This window comes from Siphateles boraxobius, unplaced genomic scaffold, assembly GCF_051911475.1.
Source record: "Siphateles boraxobius isolate OS27281-9 unplaced genomic scaffold, OSU_SipBor_1 33, whole genome shotgun sequence".
Classification (NCBI taxonomy): domain Eukaryota; kingdom Metazoa; phylum Chordata; class Actinopteri; order Cypriniformes; family Leuciscidae; genus Siphateles; species Siphateles boraxobius.
The window spans coordinates 13,867,858-13,885,515 of record NW_027508953.1 but is presented as its reverse complement, the minus strand read 5'-3'; the positions used below and the strand labels follow the sequence as shown (position 1 = coordinate 13,885,515).

The following is a 17,658-nucleotide window of genomic DNA, read 5'->3' as shown; positions in this document are numbered from 1 at the left end:
AGCACCATTAATACCTGCAGTATCAAATTTGATACACAATTTCCAACACGATTTAATTGTAATTTAACGATTAAATTATTAAGTAATTATGCATTATTTCAATTCAGAAAGAGTTAAATTAATTATATCAGGCGCAATCCAATATTATTTTTTACCTTAACAACTTGAAATTAGCCTTTATTTTCATGCCGAAAGCGTCTGGCTTGATCCAATCGCAGCCGCCATTTTTAAAAGCTAAAAAATCACCCCTTTACTGCCTGCAGTACTGTGAAATTCCACAAGATGGCAGAATACACGTATCAAAATAGATACAACAGGTTTTCAAAGAAAGTATTGCTCTCACAGATTCAATATATGTCTTAGAAACTCGTGTATCAAATATGATACGTGCGGTTTTAAAGGGTTATTTCTTTGTTGGAAAAAGGAGTCATTGTTGAGTGTCCAGACTCGCCTGTTCGAACACCAATTTTTCCAGTAAAGAAAATAAGAGACCACAACGAAGCAGCTGAATATCGATTCGTGCAGGACTTAAAAGCTGTTAATGAGGCAGTTGTCGCAAGAACGCCGTTCGTCCCGAATCCGTATACGATCTTATCTCAAATTCCAGCTGGAACTAAATGTTATACATTGGTTGACATTTCAAATGCGTTCTTCAGCGTTCCAGTACATCCTGACTCACAATTTTGGTTTGCATTTAATTTCAATGGTAAGGCGTACACCTTTACACGTTTGTGTCAGGGATATTGCGAAAGTCCAACAATTTACAATGAAGCTTTGAAACGCAGCTTAGAAGGTTTGGTTCTTCCGCCTGGCGTGGCTCTGTTACAGTATGTCGATGATTTGCTACTTTGCTGTCCAAATGAACAGATCTGTAAGCAGGCTACCATCACATTGTTAACTTACTTGGCAGAGCGGGGCCACAAGGTCAATCCAAGTAAGGTAGCTGTAAATCAAACCAAAGTCACATTCTTAGGTCATGTGTTGACAGCAAATGGGAAATCATTGTCTGACAAAAGAGTCACTGCCATACAGAACATCCCTAAACCGACCACTAAAAAGCAAATGATGTCATTTTTAGGAATGACTTCGTATTGTAGGACATTCATTCCTAGCTACAGCGACAAGGAAGGACCTTTGTCAGCGTTAATTTATGGCCAGGATATGGCAGCCTCTGACAAATTGACATGGACCGCAGAGGCAGAAAGTGCTTTTTGTGAAATGAAACAGGCATTGCTGAGTTCACCTACTCTTGGCATCCCAAATCCTGATAAGTCATATACGCAGACAGTTGCGGAGAAAAATGGTTACATGTCTTCTGTTCTGTTACAGGAGCATGGGGGCAAATTGAGACCAGTGGCATATTTTTCAACTAAGTTAGACGCAGTAGCGAGAGGACTTCCTGCTTGTCTGAGGGCTGTGGCTGCACCTGAGAGAGCTGTGGTAGCCTCTAGAGATTTTGTAGGTTTCAGTGATTTGACACTGCTGGTGCCACATGCTGTGTCAATGATTTTATTAGAACAAAAGACTTCTCATTTATCTACAGCACGGTGGCTGAGATATAACTTTGTGTTGTTGGAAATGCCTAATGTTACGGTTAAACGTTGTAATGTTTTAAATCCAGCTACCCTGCTCCCAACGGAGCAAGACGGTGAACCTCACTGTTGCGTTTCAGCCTTGGAACAGATATGTAGTCCGAGACCAGACTTGACAGACGAGGCTTTACCCAACAGTGACATGATTATTTTTGTGGATGGGTCATCCAGCAGAGATGACCTAGGCAAAAACAGAGCTGGATATTCAGTAGTTTCCTTAACTGAGGTTCTGGAACAACAACCACTGCCGTCACATTTTTCTGCACAAGCTGCTGAACTGGTTGCTCTGACTGCAGCATGCAAATTGGCAAGTGGCCAACGTGTAACAATTTACACTGACTCAAGGTATGCTTTTGGTGTTGTGCATGATTTTGGGGCATTATGGAAACATCGAAAGTTTCTGAAAGCAGATGGCAAGCCGATATTACATCACCTGCTGTTGAGTGAATTGTTGGATGCTCTGCTGTTGCCGAAGGAAGTGGCAGTTTGCAAGTGCCAAGCTCATACTACGGGTAGTGATGATGTTTCTAAAGGAAACAGAGCGGCTGATTTAGCTGCTAAGGCGGCAGCTCTACTTCCTGTCCAGATAACCACTGCAGCTCGGCTAAATGAGGAACTAGGTGACATAGAAATGATGCAGCAGCATGCTTCATCCTCTGACAAGGAGAAATGCAGGGTGTGTGTATGAGAATGGACAATGGAGGGGCCCCAATAATAAACCATGTTTACCTTCTCATTTCTTTCAGGCTTATGCTAAGTTGACGCATGGAGTAGACCATACGTCAAAAAGCGGGATGTTTACTGTTATGCAGAATAACTGGTTTACCAAAGGTTTTTCCACAGTGGCAGCAGATTTTTGCAGAAGATATCTGATTTGCAGAACTAACAATGTCGGAAGGGGTCAGGCAATGAGACAGGCGGGGCATCCCAGGCCGCCAAGACCATTCTCACATGTAATGTTTGATAATATTGAATTAACACCATCTGACAAAAAGAAATACTGCATAGTTGCGGTGGATATGTTTTCAAAATGGGTAGAAGCAATGCCAACAACAAAGGCAGATGCAAAAGGGGTGGCAAAACTACTCCTACAGGAAATTTTCCCACGATGGGGAATACCTGAGAGAATGGTTCACATTTTGTAAACAGCGCGATCTCAGCAGTTGAAGCATTCCTGGGTACTTCCTGGAAGTACCACTGCTCCTATTGGCCACAGGCAGGAGGCGCTGTTGAACGTGAGAACGGAACCATTAAGAATAAATTGGCAAAAATTTGTGATGAAACAGGGCTTTCATGGCCAAAGGCCCTGCCCATTGCATTGACTTATATGAGAATGAGAAAGAGGGGACGCGCACAGCTCTCTCCATTTGAGATTCTGTTTGCTCGTCCACCTCACATGGGCTGGGAAACACATAATCCTAGACCACTGCCTGACACCACTCTTTGTGAACATGACATGTTGCAATATTGTGTTGAACTGGATAAGGTGTTTGCTGATATCTCAAACCAGGTCAAAGCAGCAGTTCCAGAGCCAGCTGAGACGGCCCTGCACAGCATCAGGCCAGGAGATTTCGTACTGATAAAGGACCTGAGGCGAAAACACTGGAAAGCGAAGAGGTGGCAGGGGCCATTTCAGGTTTTGCTGACAACTCACACTGCGGTGAAAGTCGAGGAGAGGGCTCCGTGGATCCATGGGACGCACTGTCAAAAAGTGCCAGCTCATGCGGTAGCTGCAACGGGAAAAGTGCCAGCTCATGCGGTAACTGCAACGGTGCCAGCTCATGCGGTAGCTGCAACGGAAGAAGAATCCCATTCACAGCCAACGAGTACCGAACAGGTGTCAGACTAACCAAAGTTGCTTGTCAGCCTGTCGGTTATTCACTAGAAAACCATCGTCATTGGAGAGAGGACGAATCAATAGTACAGGACGATTCTGCAATTTTAGGAGTAGTCCGTACCGCGTCAAGAACTTTGTGGTGTTTTGACGGAGTGGGCAATGCAGTTAACTGTCTAATAATATCTACTAGACCTGCCCTGAGACCAACGATACATAGAGAAACAGGACTCATATCATTCTCACAGGAACATTTTCTTGCCTGGCGAGGTTGCACTGTGTGGCAATATGTTACTAAATCTTATCCTCTTAACTAGCCTGGCCATAGGCCTAGCACAGGATGGTAGCATAAAGGTAAAAATGACAGGGGGAAAGGGGAGTCAGATAAGCATAATATGTGATCCTATCTCAGCAGCAGGACCTGGGTATAATCCAGAGCGATTACACAAATGGGGTAAAGCCATGTATTTTTGTAAGGATCCATGTGCATGGCAAGATGTGTATGGAGGTAATAAGGAAGCTATCAGAGAGGGTCTCTTGAGCAAAGCGGGGTATACCTCAAGTAATGGTTATAGTGAACGAGTGATGTCAGGTCTTATAAAGTTCGAAGAGATCACTGAAAATTTTAAAACCAAACTGAAAGTTATTTTGTCAACAGGAACTGATGGCGCGACTCAGTGGGGAGGAAAATTTTTCTGTGCTTGGTGGACCACAGGTACTGACACTTATGTTCCAATTGAAATTCAAATGGTAGATCCGCCACCGAAAACTCATAGTCTGTCTGAACTAATAACTCATACTAGCATACCTGAAGAAGAGGACGCTGAATTAGAAAAACAGTTTAATTTGCATCATGAAGACGTAACTATAATACAAAGCAGAATTCAATGTGGGGGCAACAAAGCATGCATGTTAAGTTTACTTCAACGACAAGCTTTGGCCATCAACCAATCATGTTGGTGGTGTCTGCAAATGGATAGAACCTGGAGGGTTCATCCATTACGATCGGCAAATTTAGGAGAATTAATAGGATTGATACCGTGTGCGATGTGGAGATTACTGAATGCAAAAAACCCTGGAGAGATCAAATCAATATCGCCACAGAAGGTTGCGTGTCAAAACCAATCAGAACACAGTACTAGAGGCTATGAAAATGTTTGGGCAGTAAAACCACAATTGGGCGACGTGTGTCTATGTAAATTAGAGGCCCAACGGGGTACAATAATGATTGGTACATCACACTGTAAAACAACGATAATAATGAGTAATGACAGATGTATAACATCGGATGGTACATTTATCACATGTCCAGGTGACAACGATGATCTAGGAGAGACAGTGGCTGGAACAGTATGGGTCTGCGGTCAAACCGCTTTCCACTCCCTTCCCAAGAAATGGATTGGGTGCTGTTATCCAGGACTTTTAGATGTAGGGACGGAAGTTTATGTCAATAATGAAAATGGAAACTATAAGCAATCTTCTATGAGATCGAAAAGAAGTTTAGCGGATGAAAAAATGCCTATTATGTTTCAAGGTACCAAACTTTGTGATCCTTGGACGTGCAGAATTGCTATGACCGGTTGGTCCTTCCTTGTGGGGGGAGGCACTGCTGCTAGCTTGCTAAAAATAAATGGCTTGGCCTGGCAGGTATTACGCTTAGCAAACGAGACTGAAGAGGCGTTAGAACAACTGAACACGGAACTTAGAGGAATTAGGGAAGTCGTAATACAGCATAGACTCGTCTTGGACATGATCACAGCGGAACGAGGGGGCGTGTGCAAAATGCTAGGAACCTCGTGCTGTTTTAATCTGCCTGATGTCTATGAAAACGTAACCAACCTAATAGAGCACATGAAAATGGCCGTAGCCACTCCTGGAGACATGTCATCTTCACTGGATAGGTGGTTTTTGAGCTTGCAGGGGTGGACGAAATGGCTGATAAGTACAATTATGCCAATAGCATGTTTAGTTTTGATTTTGCTTCTGATGATTCCATGTTTCATGAATTGTATTTCTACAATCACTGCTAAAGCAGTGTCTACCACTATGGTTAGAATGACTGCAGGGGAATATGTAACGATGATACGTAGGGCACCAGAAGATGAAGTTGAGGTTACGGTGCCTGAAGCTGAGGTATATGAGAACGAGAGCGAACATGAGTTTGACTAAGAAATGAAGTAACCATGGGAAAAATTTACCTGTTGTAAATTACTATGATTATGGAGAAGTAAATGTCAAATTGTATGTATGTTCTTTGAATGAACATGGGGTGGATTGTAATGGAAATTTTACATTTAGATGTGTTTTCTACTTTTAGATGTGTTCTTTTATCTTTTAGATGTGTGCAACTTTTATTAACATTGAGGATTTATGTACTCATAAGCATTTAAAGGAAGATGTTCATATAAGCTAAAGGACATTATTAATGATATAACCAAGCTGTTAGAAATGCATAAGTTAAGATAAGCTTTCTGGGACAACATGTATGTGTGACAAAAACCCAAGTAGCAAAGGAACTATGTGTACTCCAAGTGACCTATTGTTCGCTTCAAGTGTGAAATGTATGTGTGTGCAGTTTTTGATCAAACCAGAGATATTGTAAAAGGTGTGAAAACCAAAGATATGCAAGAGGTGTGAATTTGAAGCTAACAACAGGAAATCTTGACGAAGATGTCATTGTTCTGTCAAGACAAATTTATGTCCAACAAGATATCTTGAACAAACACGTTTCCTTTTAAGGTAACCAAGGCAATCTTCTGAAACAGATGCAGCCTACTCAGGATGTGTTAGGGTATATAACCTGGTGAAAGGGATCAGCCCTTCGCCCTTCTCATGTCAGACTCTGTCTGTGTGTGAACTGCCTTTTTTGCAAGAAATAAAACGTTTGATACTTTGACTTTTCAAAGGTTTCGACTCGTCTCCTTCCTCCTAACTTTTCGAATAGAATTATTTCCACGACAAAGTCCAAAGGGAGGGTTCTCAGTAGGGTCATAGACTCTGCCATCAGGGCTTGTGCCAAGGTTTGGCGCATCAGGATGTACAACAAACCCACACTGTAAAACATTCACATTCATCATACCAGAGTACTGAAATAGAACTTCAGGCTCAAGATCCAGTCCACGCTTTATTGCAGTAGTCTGACGAACCCCTTTGATGATTCGGGCAGCTAGTGCCTGGCTGGTCGACTCTCCTCTGACATGACACACCTCACGGAATCTACTCGATGTAATGCGTGGTGTACGCATTTGGTTCCATAGAGCAGACTGTGACTGATCCTGTGTGTCTTTTTCAATTATTGTGCTTAATTCTTGAGTGACTGCCAAGCTTTCTAAGAACAACATATCATGGAAATCCAGGGCAAATTGAAATCTTCAAATTTGTACCCATCCAGAGGAAGCTTAGGGAAAGGAGGGGCTTCTGCATGTTTGACAGCATCCCTTGATGACTGTGCAGGGCACTGATAGGACAGCAAAGAACCTTTGGGTACCAGGCCAAACTTAGACTCCACAAGATTCATCTCTGACAAGCCATGCAGAACCTTGCAGATAAGTGGCTGAGGCCTGACACTTTTTAAAGACTCCATAGAAGATAGCACCAAATTATTGGGAATAGGACCTAAAAACAAAGCAAAAAAAAAAAAGTGAAATACTTTTCAAAGCACTTTAATTTGTACATCTTTTTGCTAGACATAAAATAATATAAATGTAATCACCTGTGTAGGCCCTGTAAAGAGTGGACTTAATACCACTTCTGCTAGAGGTTTTTGGCTTCCTCACAAGTAATCGATCCACTGCTTCAGGATGGATTCCCTGTAAAAAGTAAAAAATTATGTAAATTATGTTTCTGCTGTCAGAAAGTCAAAACTGTTTTCTTCATGTCCTTGGAGCATTGAAAACACATAGGACAAAAATACTGTATGAGGTTGTCATAATTCATGCATTAAATAGTTAATAGCTGTTTACTATACCCGAGTCCTGGGCCTGTGCCAAGTCTGTAGAGTGCTTGTGCTGGGTATAGTGGGTGGTACCGTCTTAAGTTTCATCATCCTGTAGTGTGCGCTCTGAAACAGCAAGCCAACCAAATGGTTGCATAGCTCTTTCCCAGCCACACAGGAACAGCAGAAAGCACTGATGACAGGAGGATTCTCGTCGACTTTAAATTAAATCTAAATAAATAAAACATTATATAGTGTTTAAAATTAGAATACAAATGAAACATTAACATAAATTAACTGCAACAGCAGTCTAACATTTTTCATTTGAACACCTTTTCAAACAAACTGCAACCGCAGTCTAACACGCTACAACCGTAGCAACTATAAACACAAACAAATTTGTGTCCTCGAACTGGACCTAACTATAGTTCATCCTGAACAGGTAACCTGAAGAGAGTGTGGCACTTCGTTTTTCTTCATGGACCGGTAACACTGTGCCCTGATAATCACCTCACTATCTACAACATCAGATACTATTGCACAAAAACAGCATTATAATCACAACACCATAACAAATCAAAATAAAAATCATTTTTTAATTGTTTTATCATTTCGTATTTGTAAGTTTAATACGTTACGGATTTAATAAAAGACAAAAACTTAATGGTTTAGCCAGCTAAGTTAGGTAGCATGTTAGCTACTTCGAGAGAATAAACAAACGTTCAAATTAAACTTACCTTCATAATTGAAGATGTAGTGTTCGTAGAAGAATTTATATCCCTTCTCAAGTTTGGATATTTTCGTTTGTGAATGATTTTCCACAATTGCGTAAACGTCGGTGATATGGGGAAGATCCCGTAGTGATATTGAAAACCTTCGCGCCGCCATTGCTACAGACTAAACCGGAAGTCGCTTTACGCTACTATCCGCCATTGGAAGTGACGACACGAGCACTGTGATAAAGGCCTATTGCTCCGACTCCGCTAACGTCTGACATTTTTTATTTTTTGAACAAGATAGCAAAGCTGGCGCATAGGATTGTGGGTGATTTGAGAGCGCGAAGGCTACACATATGTATCCTTTCCTGTGCATGGGATATTTTCGAACGAAGGACTCTGTCCTTGGTTGAAATACTGAGGATCCTCGACATTGGAACAGTCCTTCGACGGATGTCGATGACGTAGCATCCTCGAAATAACGGCTTCCGAGGATCCTTCCTTGACATTGAGAAACACCTCCTATCCCACTTATTACATAAGCTACCTAACAAATAAATCAATAATTTGACACAAAATATTGATTTAAGTTTCAAGTTTCAAGTTTACTTTATTTATATAGCACATTTAAAACAGTCGCAGACTGACCAAAGTGCTTCACAACAAAAAAAAAGAACAAAAGAACATTAAATGAGCACAATCAACAATAAGGCATACAGTTTCTGGTCCAACAAGGTTTCCATATTAGGCAATACTACAATCCTAATATGCCAAAGAGAACAAATGAGTTTTTAAAAGAGACTTAAAAATGGTCATCAGTCGAATTTCCACTGGTAAGTCGTTCCAGAGGCGCGGACCGATTACCGAAAAGGCACGGTCACCTCTGCGTTTAAGTCACGAATGTGGAATTAAAATAAGATTCTGTTCTCCAGATCTTAAGCTTCTTGAGGGGATATACTGATGCAGCAGGTCAGATAGGTAGCCAGGTGACTGAAAGTGCAATGATTTAAAAACAAATAGAAGAATTTTAAAATGTATTCTAAATTGCACTGGCAACCAATGAAGGGCCTTTAAAAGTGGAGTGGCGTGATCCCTTTTCTTCTTTACCAACAGAAATCTTGAGGCAGCATTTTGAACTAACTGGAGACGGGCAATTTGGGCCTTAGAAATTCCACAGTATAACGAATTGCAATAGTCAAGACGTGACGTAATAAATGCATGCACTGCCATCTCCAAAGTCTTATCAGTAAGGAAATGTTTAATTTTTGCAAGTAGACTGAGCTGGTGAAAACTGGACCCAACTACTGAAGAAATCTGTTTATCAAATTTTAAAGAGTCATCCAGGATAACACCCAGATTCCGTGCCTGCGAGGACCTAAAAGTCGATAGTGACCCCAAATCCATGTTAAGTGATTTCGTATTTTCAGAAGGGCCAAAAACAATTACTTCGGTTTTCTCCTTATTTAAGGATAAAAAATTTAGAGATAACCAGGATTTAACCTCATCTAGACAAGAGGAAAGAGCAGTCATGGCCAATCGATAATTTTTTCTGAAAGGCAAATAGATTTGGGTATCATCGGCTTAAAAATGATACGACACTCCATGTTTTCTAAAAATAGATCCCAGAGGCAGCATATATAATGAAAATAGAGAGGGGGCCAAAATCGAGCCTTGAGGAAGGCCACATGGGAGAGGAGCAGTAGAAGATAAAAATTCTCCTGTCCTAACCACAAATTTCCTGTCAGATAAAAATGACTGGAACCATTTTAGAACTGTACCAGAAAGACCCACCCAAGATTTCAGTCTATCAATTAAAACCGAATGGTTAACAGTGTCAAAAGCAGATGATAGATTTAAAAGAACGAGGACCACAGAGCTACCCGTATCAGTTGCCAAATAAATGTCATTTAACACTCTCAGAAGGGCTGTTTCAGTGCTGTGGGCAGTTTTAAAACCAGATTGAAAATGATCAAACAAAGTATTTGCAGCAAGGAAGGATTGTAGTTGAAAAAACACAATCTTTTCCAAAACCTTGGAGATAAAAGGCAAAACAGAGATAGGGTGATAATTTTTTAAAATAGACAGATCAAGTGAAGGCTTCTTTAAAAGAGGTATGACAGTTGCCACTTTCAGAAAAGCAGGAAACCACCCCAGTTAGAAGACATTTATTTAAAAACGACATTAGACCTGGCCCAATTGAGTCAATAATTTGCTTTAAATACCTAGGGTGAATAACATCATATGAAGAAAAGGAAGGTTTCAGCTTGGCAATGATGTCACTGAGTGTCAGAAGGGAGACAGGTTCAAAGACATCCCACGATATAGACAACTGTGGATGGAGAGGCAGGATGAGTTACCGGTCCTAAATTAAGAAATTTATCCTTAAAAAACCTCAAGAAGCTTTCAGAAAGAGCAGCAGAGGCAACAGACAGAGTATTGACTGGAGGGTTAACAACAGAATTAATAACAGAAAACAGGACTTTAGGTCTAGAGTGATTATGTAAAATTAAATTTGAAAAATAGGTTGCCTTAGCCGATTTGGCAGCTCTCTGATAAGCCAGTAAACTATCTTTAAATAACTGTAAAGAAATGTGGAGATTATCCTTCTTCCATTTACGCTCAGCCTTTCTACACGCTTGCCTTAGCACCCGAGTCTCAGCGGTAAGCCACAGTTCAGATTTCTCCTTGTGCTTAAGAGGCCTTAAAGGAAAAGTCTCATTCAGTACATCAAGCCATGCGCTATTTAACAAACTCAGGTGTTCATCCGCATCCAGATCCGCTAACGGAGACTCCAGGAGTAGATGAGAACAAGATTTAAAAAAGCACTGACTAAAACTTTCACTGAACTGAAGAGAGAAGACCCTAGACATAGATGTCGTTTTAGTAGAGGCATGAGGAAGACTAGGAAGAGACATGGAAAATAAAATAGGCTTATGATCAGAGAGCATATAATCAGAAACTATAATATCAGAGATATCGACCCCGTAAGAAAGAACAAGGTCCAGAGTATGACCGTGGATATGAGTGGGCTCATTAACCCACTGTATCAAGTTAAAAGCATGAGGTCATAACAACCGATAACGGTCTTTTTATTCTAAGCACGCGCGCGCCCGCGCTGTGGTTCCAAAATAGCGAAAATGGATGACCTGCTGCTGATTTACGTTACAAAAAAATATCAAAAGAAAAACAGGCGCTTTTGGGTACACGATATCCTTTAAAGACGAGAGGAGTTGGGAGAATCCGTCACTCTGATTAGAGAGTTGTCGTCTTTTGAAGAGAAATTGTAACTTATTCATATTTTCGAATGAATCAGCAACCGTTTCATTCATAAAAACGTACTACAATAGCTTTAATGATATTGACTGATGTTATAGATTATTTTATTATAATTGTTGTCTACAACAATGTCATTGAATATGTTTTTTCTGTTCTTATTGCCTTTACACGTCTCTGCCAGCAGATGTCCTCAGCCAGCATGCTATGTTCCGAGCGCATCTAAACCATTTTTTACAGTCTATGATCTAAACAGTGAATCTAGCAAGTCTAGTCTAATCGATCTAATCTAACTGTGAATTTAGCTGACGAAGATGTATGATGGGGATAAAATGATGGGATAAAAACATCGCCTAGTCAACAACACCTTTATGTATACAACACCTTTTCACTGCAACTTCAGCAATGTTGTCAAAACTAGCGCTGAATAGCCTACCTGAGGTAATTAACTATGCTAGACTGCATAATAGCTCATCGTTAATACTTCTCACCATTTATTCCCAGGATACGACCGATTGCTTTCCATATATCCATCCTTTTTAACGTGTCCTTGAAAAGGGGGGTCTAAACAGTGGAGGATTTTTTTGTACCTTGACGATTAACTTCTCTGCAATTTCATCTGCCATTTTAAATGCGCGAGACCTTTAAATTAGAATGGATTCTGATTGGCTTTCAGTGTTTTATCGTTCGACAGCAGGAAAAAATCGTTCTGAAAGTGATCCCAACGATATCGTTCCTCATATCTTTATCGTTATAGTTCTGGTGTGAACTCTGCTATTCTTTAATATGGAGAACGATTTTTAGAATTATATCTTTATCGTTATCTTTATAGTTATCGTGCTTGGTGTGAACGGGCCTTTATACAGCGGTCTTTAATCAAGAAATAATAGACCGCATACTACATTAGAATTCAACCAAGCCATGTAATAAATGAATATATTAACCTTTCGTCCACAGCAAAAGTTATACGCTGAGGTGAAGTGCGCAAGACAAGTTACATTTCTTGGGCGAGCGATGCACAATTTGTCGAAATAATTGATTCTTGAATAAAATACAAGCTAACATTTGATGTAGTTATAATTAAATACATAATAAACCTTTAAATTATAAAACGTCTTGCCTTTTTTAAAGTGTTTCTGTATCCGCAGTCTTCCAGCGATACATCTTACGTTACCAGCCGTGTGTGTGTGTATAAGCGGATATGGCCCAAGTTCCTGTTCACCTGTGGGTTTACTGGGGGACAGCAGACTATATGCATCTATTGTACTGGAGTTTAAAATGAGGTCTATGGTTGAATACTGTGCAAACACAATGAAAAGTATTTATTTAAGCGGACCATAAAAACAATAGGCGTCCCAGTGCAAGTAGCTTTTTGGCCAAGTCACAATAATACACCTTTGTTTGTAGAAAGATGTGGTTCACTTCATGAACTTATTACTAAGGTCACAGTTGGGTGTAGACTGTGCAGACCATTGATTCAGCCTGAATTTGTATAAATACATATCTTTTTGGAATCATCTTTAAACCTTTACAACTTTACAACCTTTGAAACTTTAGGACTGTTACCAGGTTTGATTAATGAAATAAATTTTTTAACTACTTGTTTTATTAGATTTTGGATTGTCTTCCTCTGTCGCCTCAGTTTTAATTTCAAGGTAAGTAATATTACTTAGCTGCTCCTAAATGTGTTGTCAGTAATATATGTTGTATATTTTATTTTTAAACTTACATTGGATATTTATATTTGGTCATTTTTTTTGCGATGGGACAACTTTTATATATTTGCAGTTTAATTTCATGTGAATTGTTCAATATTTAGCAAAGTAACATTTTACCAATTAATATCTATTGCAAGTGCCTAAAAATAACAAGCCATTCACATTGATGTGTTGCAGTTTTTGTCCATAAGTTCTTTCAATTTGCCTTCAACACTACAAGGTAAGATATTTACAAATTTACAGTGACATGTTCTTTCTAGTAGGATTTGGTTTTAGTGCTGAAAGATCACAAAAGGACCAAACATTACAAAAATACAATATTTAAAAATAAAATCTGATAATCAGTGATCCCTAAATATTTAAGAAAAATAAGACAATTTAACTAACTTGAAAGCTCAGATTGGGTATATAAAAAAAAAGGGGTGTACAAATTAAATATAAATTAAATAAATGCTACTCTCCTAGAATGAGCTCTGAAAAGAGAGAGATGCACAGGAAATATGTGCATGCTTGGAGAACCACAAGGCAGGCATTGTCCAGATCGCCATCTCACCTGGAGACTAATCCAGCCGTTGAAGTACAATCACTTGATCTTCCAGTTGAAGAACAATCAGAAGGTGCTGACGGAGTAGTAATGTCAGTTGATATGGAGCAGAATTGTGGGGAATATTCATCTGACACTGAACACCATTTGCACTCTGAAAATGCAAGAGAACAGCCAATAGCAACAACATGGGAGGTAATTAACAGCTTGAATGAATCCTTGGCCTTTCACCTTGAAGACGACGACAGTAAGGACACGTCACTGGCAGAAGAGCTGTCCACTTGGGCTATTGAAAACCAGATAAAACACAATGCACTTGACAACCTTCTTAAATTGATAAAAAGGAATGGACACAGTGAATTACCCTCAACTACCTTGAACAACAACTTGACACACAGCAATCGTCTGGAATGGAATACGTTCACTTTCCACTGAAACAGAAATTACAAGAAACATTAGAAAATTACCCACTTGATGAAGTAGTTTAACTCCACTGTATTGATTTATCCCTGAACGTTGCAAAAGCTCCAAAACACATATGTGGCCAGTCCGTTGCGCAGTCATGCTAGATCCTGTTACCATTTTCCCCACGGCTCTGACATGTGGTGCAAGTCGACCAACAGATCTTGGCTTTTTGGAAGACACAGTAAGGGACCTGGGTCATCTGATGAATGACGGGATTACCTTCATGGGAAAAAAATAAATGTCAATCTGAGGTGCTTTGTGTGGGATGCTCCAGCATTAGTGAAAAATATTAAACTGTATTCCGGGTACTTTGGCTGTGACCGATGTGAGCAAAAAGGTGTGTGGTTAAACAGAGTCACATACCAAGAGACTGCTGACCTCATACTCTGGACAGATGAAGCATTCAGAAACCAAACACAATTTCAGCATCACCATGGGAACACACCTGTGTCTCACCTCCCCATAGACATGGTGAGGTGCTTTCCAATTGATTACATGCACCAGGCTTGTCTCGGTGTAATGAAAAGGCTCCTCCTGCTCATCTGGACCAGAGGAGACAGAGCTGTGAGGGTTTCGGCCAGCCAAACCAAAGAGATTAGTGAAAGACTGCTGTCTCTCCGGAACTGCATACCATCTGCATTTGTGCGAAAGCCTAGGGGTCTTGAGGAGCTGGACAGATGGAAAGCAACCGAGTTTCGTCAGTTCCGTTTATACACAGGGAAGATCGTGTTAAAGGGAATACTGCCAGATGACGTGTACTTACACTTCCTTTCTTTCAGTGTGGCCATGGCAATCCTAGTATGTCCAAGTCTTGTGCAGGAACACTCCAAATATGCCAGTGAACTGCTGCAATACTTTGTGGAAAAAGGTAGGACACTCTATGGACAGGAGTTCCTCGTGTACAACACCCGTACCATGCTGCACATAGCAAGTGATGCAGAAAACTTTGGTTGTCTGGAAAATTGTAGTGCCTTAATGTTTGAAAACTACCTGCAGTCACTGAAGAAGATGGTGCGTTCTGGCAGACACCCACTGATTCAGGTTTCTAAGAGACTGGAAGAGATGAGCAAACAGAAAAAAACTCCAAACAATACAAATGTACAGAAAATGAGCTACATGTACTACAAAGGCCCGATACTGTGGATACATCCTCAGTGGGGGCCAATGCTGTGAGATTCTTCAAGTGGCAGACAAGGAAGAAAGAGTGCTTTGCCGCATGTACAGTAAACCGTACCCTCTGTTCCACAGCCCATGCACATCATTTTTGATTGGTGCCTACACGTACAACCAAAAAAACAGCACTATTAAATGGATTCCAACATCAGAACTCACAAAACATGCAATAAAGTTGAATGCAGAAGACAGGACTGTGATTTTTCTGTCATTGCTACCACAAGTTATAATCAAAGGTAATAGGTTGCCATATGATGTGATATGAGGCGATTGGTAAATATAATCAGCATCTTTTCCATTTATAATAATTTTTCTTGCAGAATGAAAATCATTGACCATGAAAATCAAAATGGACAATTCTTTCTTTTATGGAATATAACAGTGCATCTTTAAAATTATTCATGCACTTTTTTTGTAAAGCCTTTTTATTCTTTTTTTTAAACAAAATTATTTAGATGCCCTCCTTGTAAGGACAACTCTTCTCTTTTTTTCCCTCATCTTTCTCTTTTCAAATTTAACACATTGTTCTCCCAATGAATGTTAGTTCCATTTAGCATGTTTTGAGTGCAGTTCTCGATTATTAACATTTACATCTAACTTTTTACTTGAGTTAGATTTTTAGTTACTCTTGCTTTCATATTATAGTTTGAATTCATTTTCTACAATATTTATTTAATAATTTAATTGTACTATTTTAATGCAGGTACAATACTGTTACTGGCCACCAATTAATGTGACCAAAAAAATTTAAAGGCTTGAACAACCTGATAAAAAAAATTGGATCAGGCACAGGGTCAGAGTGTTTGCAAAAACAGGTATTTCATTTTACTTTAAAGGATCATTCAAACAAAATGTTAGTGCAACTCTGTTAAGGAATGCTAAATTATACTCACTGTATTTTTACTTCAGGTGACTATGAAACTGCAAAAAAGTGGTCCAAAAGAGCAGCTGTGCAGTCTTCTGTAGAGAGCTCTGATGACGTTCCCAAGAGAAAAAAACGACCAGTGTGTCTCAGCAGCTCTGATGAAGGTATGAACCTGAGCGTGAAATAAGTTTACAAGTAAACAATTAAAGTAATTCTAAAATCATTTTTATTCATTTTTTTTTTAAAGATACTTCTTCAGAACATACACACAGATGTGTGTGGCACTATGGAGGAACTCCTCTCTCTCGAAGAAAAAACGAAAGAGGAGACATTTCGGAATAGAGTGGTATGTTAATAGTGAACTATCCGTGAAATGCCAAAAAAGTGTTAGAATTAAGTTAAATAACAAAAGTTATTACCATTTTGAAAATGTATTCCATCTTGTAGACACACCATTTAAGTCTTGTTGGAGGTCCAAACCCTGGGGAAAACACCCGGCGGGTGATGCGGGCACTGGCCTCCTACAGTGTGTGGAAGGATTTTAGTCTGAAGGGGAAGAAAGGGAAGAGACCACTGCAAAACTTGAACATTATGAAGTAAAAAGTAAGTCCTATATGTTAGTGACACAAAAAAACTGTATTACCAGTACTTTTTTAACCATTGCTGCATAGTTAAGGAATTTAATATTACAGAGGCAGTGATGATGTCCAATCCTAGAATCCAGCAAGCAACAGTGGAGGACATTGTAGCAGACACAATTGAGCATGCACCAGCAAGGTGTCAGAATGTAAGCTCCTTTGGTGCAGTTTTCTGTAAAATAGTTATTATCATTATATTCTAATTACATAATTTAAAAAAAGGGAGATGGCATGTTCAGTTCACTTAGTACTTTTCTTTTACTAAAAGTAGAAACAATGTGAAGTTGACCGTTTAGTCACTGGTTTGATTTACTTAAAGTTAAACAAACAAAGAACATCTGACTGTACATGTGAGTGGAACATTTCACAGTCTGTCGTTTAGGTCAGTTAGGCTTGGGGTAGGTTTCTATTTTAATTATTCCAATTCCGCTCAGTCGAACCTATTTAACGGTAAGTTAAACAAAAGTTTGGATCTCTCGTGCTATGAGCTAACATGATTAGCGCATCTCACCTCGTCATAATTTACATATAGTTGACATCTGACAATCCTAACAACAAATAAAATATTAAAATGAAAGATATGATTCATGGTTACTCACATAGAGCGCAGCTGGAGTTTTTTCTTATATCGTTCAACAACTGCCGAACGTCCTTCTTCATTTGGTTTAATGGCGGGTTGCGAACCAACATCAATAGGTGCATGTCGCCACCTACTGTCATGAAGAGAACTGGTTCTCACGTAATCCCTATATCCTATTTTGTAATCCACTAATCGTAATAAACTCACTATTGCATTTATTTGTTTCCTGCATTTTAACCATTGCATTTAGTAAATACAATTACTGGATTTATAGTATATTTATAGTTATCTTACATGATTAATATAATGAAACCATCATATTTTAA

The 17,658-nt window shown here is 39.5% G+C and overlaps 1 protein-coding gene and 1 long non-coding RNA gene across 5 annotated transcripts; both read right to left on the bottom strand.

Moving 5' to 3' along the window:
* Nucleotides 1–4,254: 4,254 nt before the first annotated feature.
* LOC143701857 (uncharacterized) lies at nucleotides 4,255–8,663 on the bottom strand. Its single transcript, XM_077195542.1, has 3 exons — nucleotides 7,394–8,663; nucleotides 7,139–7,235; nucleotides 4,255–7,041 (listed from the first exon to the last, which is right to left on the bottom strand). Exons 1-3 carry the CDS (start codon nucleotides 7,469–7,471, stop codon nucleotides 6,755–6,757), a joined length of 462 nt encoding a protein of 153 aa, XP_077051657.1. The 5' UTR covers nucleotides 7,472–8,663; the 3' UTR covers nucleotides 4,255–6,754.
* LOC143701858 (uncharacterized) lies at nucleotides 8,661–17,437 on the bottom strand. 4 transcript variants are annotated; one of them, XR_013190172.1, is made up of 14 exons: nucleotides 17,352–17,437; nucleotides 16,805–16,924; nucleotides 16,534–16,660; nucleotides 16,143–16,286; nucleotides 15,311–15,351; nucleotides 15,067–15,129; nucleotides 14,840–14,930; nucleotides 14,708–14,745; nucleotides 14,522–14,618; nucleotides 14,191–14,295; nucleotides 13,986–14,042; nucleotides 13,843–13,897; nucleotides 13,621–13,765; nucleotides 8,661–10,405 (listed from the first exon to the last, which is right to left on the bottom strand). It is a non-coding gene; the product is annotated as an uncharacterized LOC143701858 (long non-coding RNA). The 4 variants fall into 4 exon arrangements; XR_013190173.1 differs by having other exon boundaries at nucleotides 16,758–16,924; nucleotides 17,352–17,410; XR_013190171.1 differs by having other exon boundaries at nucleotides 14,840–14,994; nucleotides 15,067–15,351.
* Nucleotides 17,438–17,658: the final 221 nt, after the last annotated feature.

Bases quoted from the DNA above. Each gene is read 5' to 3' on its own strand.
- LOC143701857 (XM_077195542.1), bottom strand. From the start codon at position 7,471: ATGATGAAACTTAAGACGGTACCACCCACTATACCCAGCACAAGCACT. The intron at 7,236-7,393 runs GTATAGTAAACA...TACTTTTTACAG, and splicing joins GGCACAGGCCCAGGACTCGG to GGAATCCATCCTGAAGCAGT. The intron at 7,042-7,138 runs GTGATTACATTT...CTTTGTTTTTAG, and splicing joins TCTTTACAGGGCCTACACAG to GTCCTATTCCCAATAATTTG.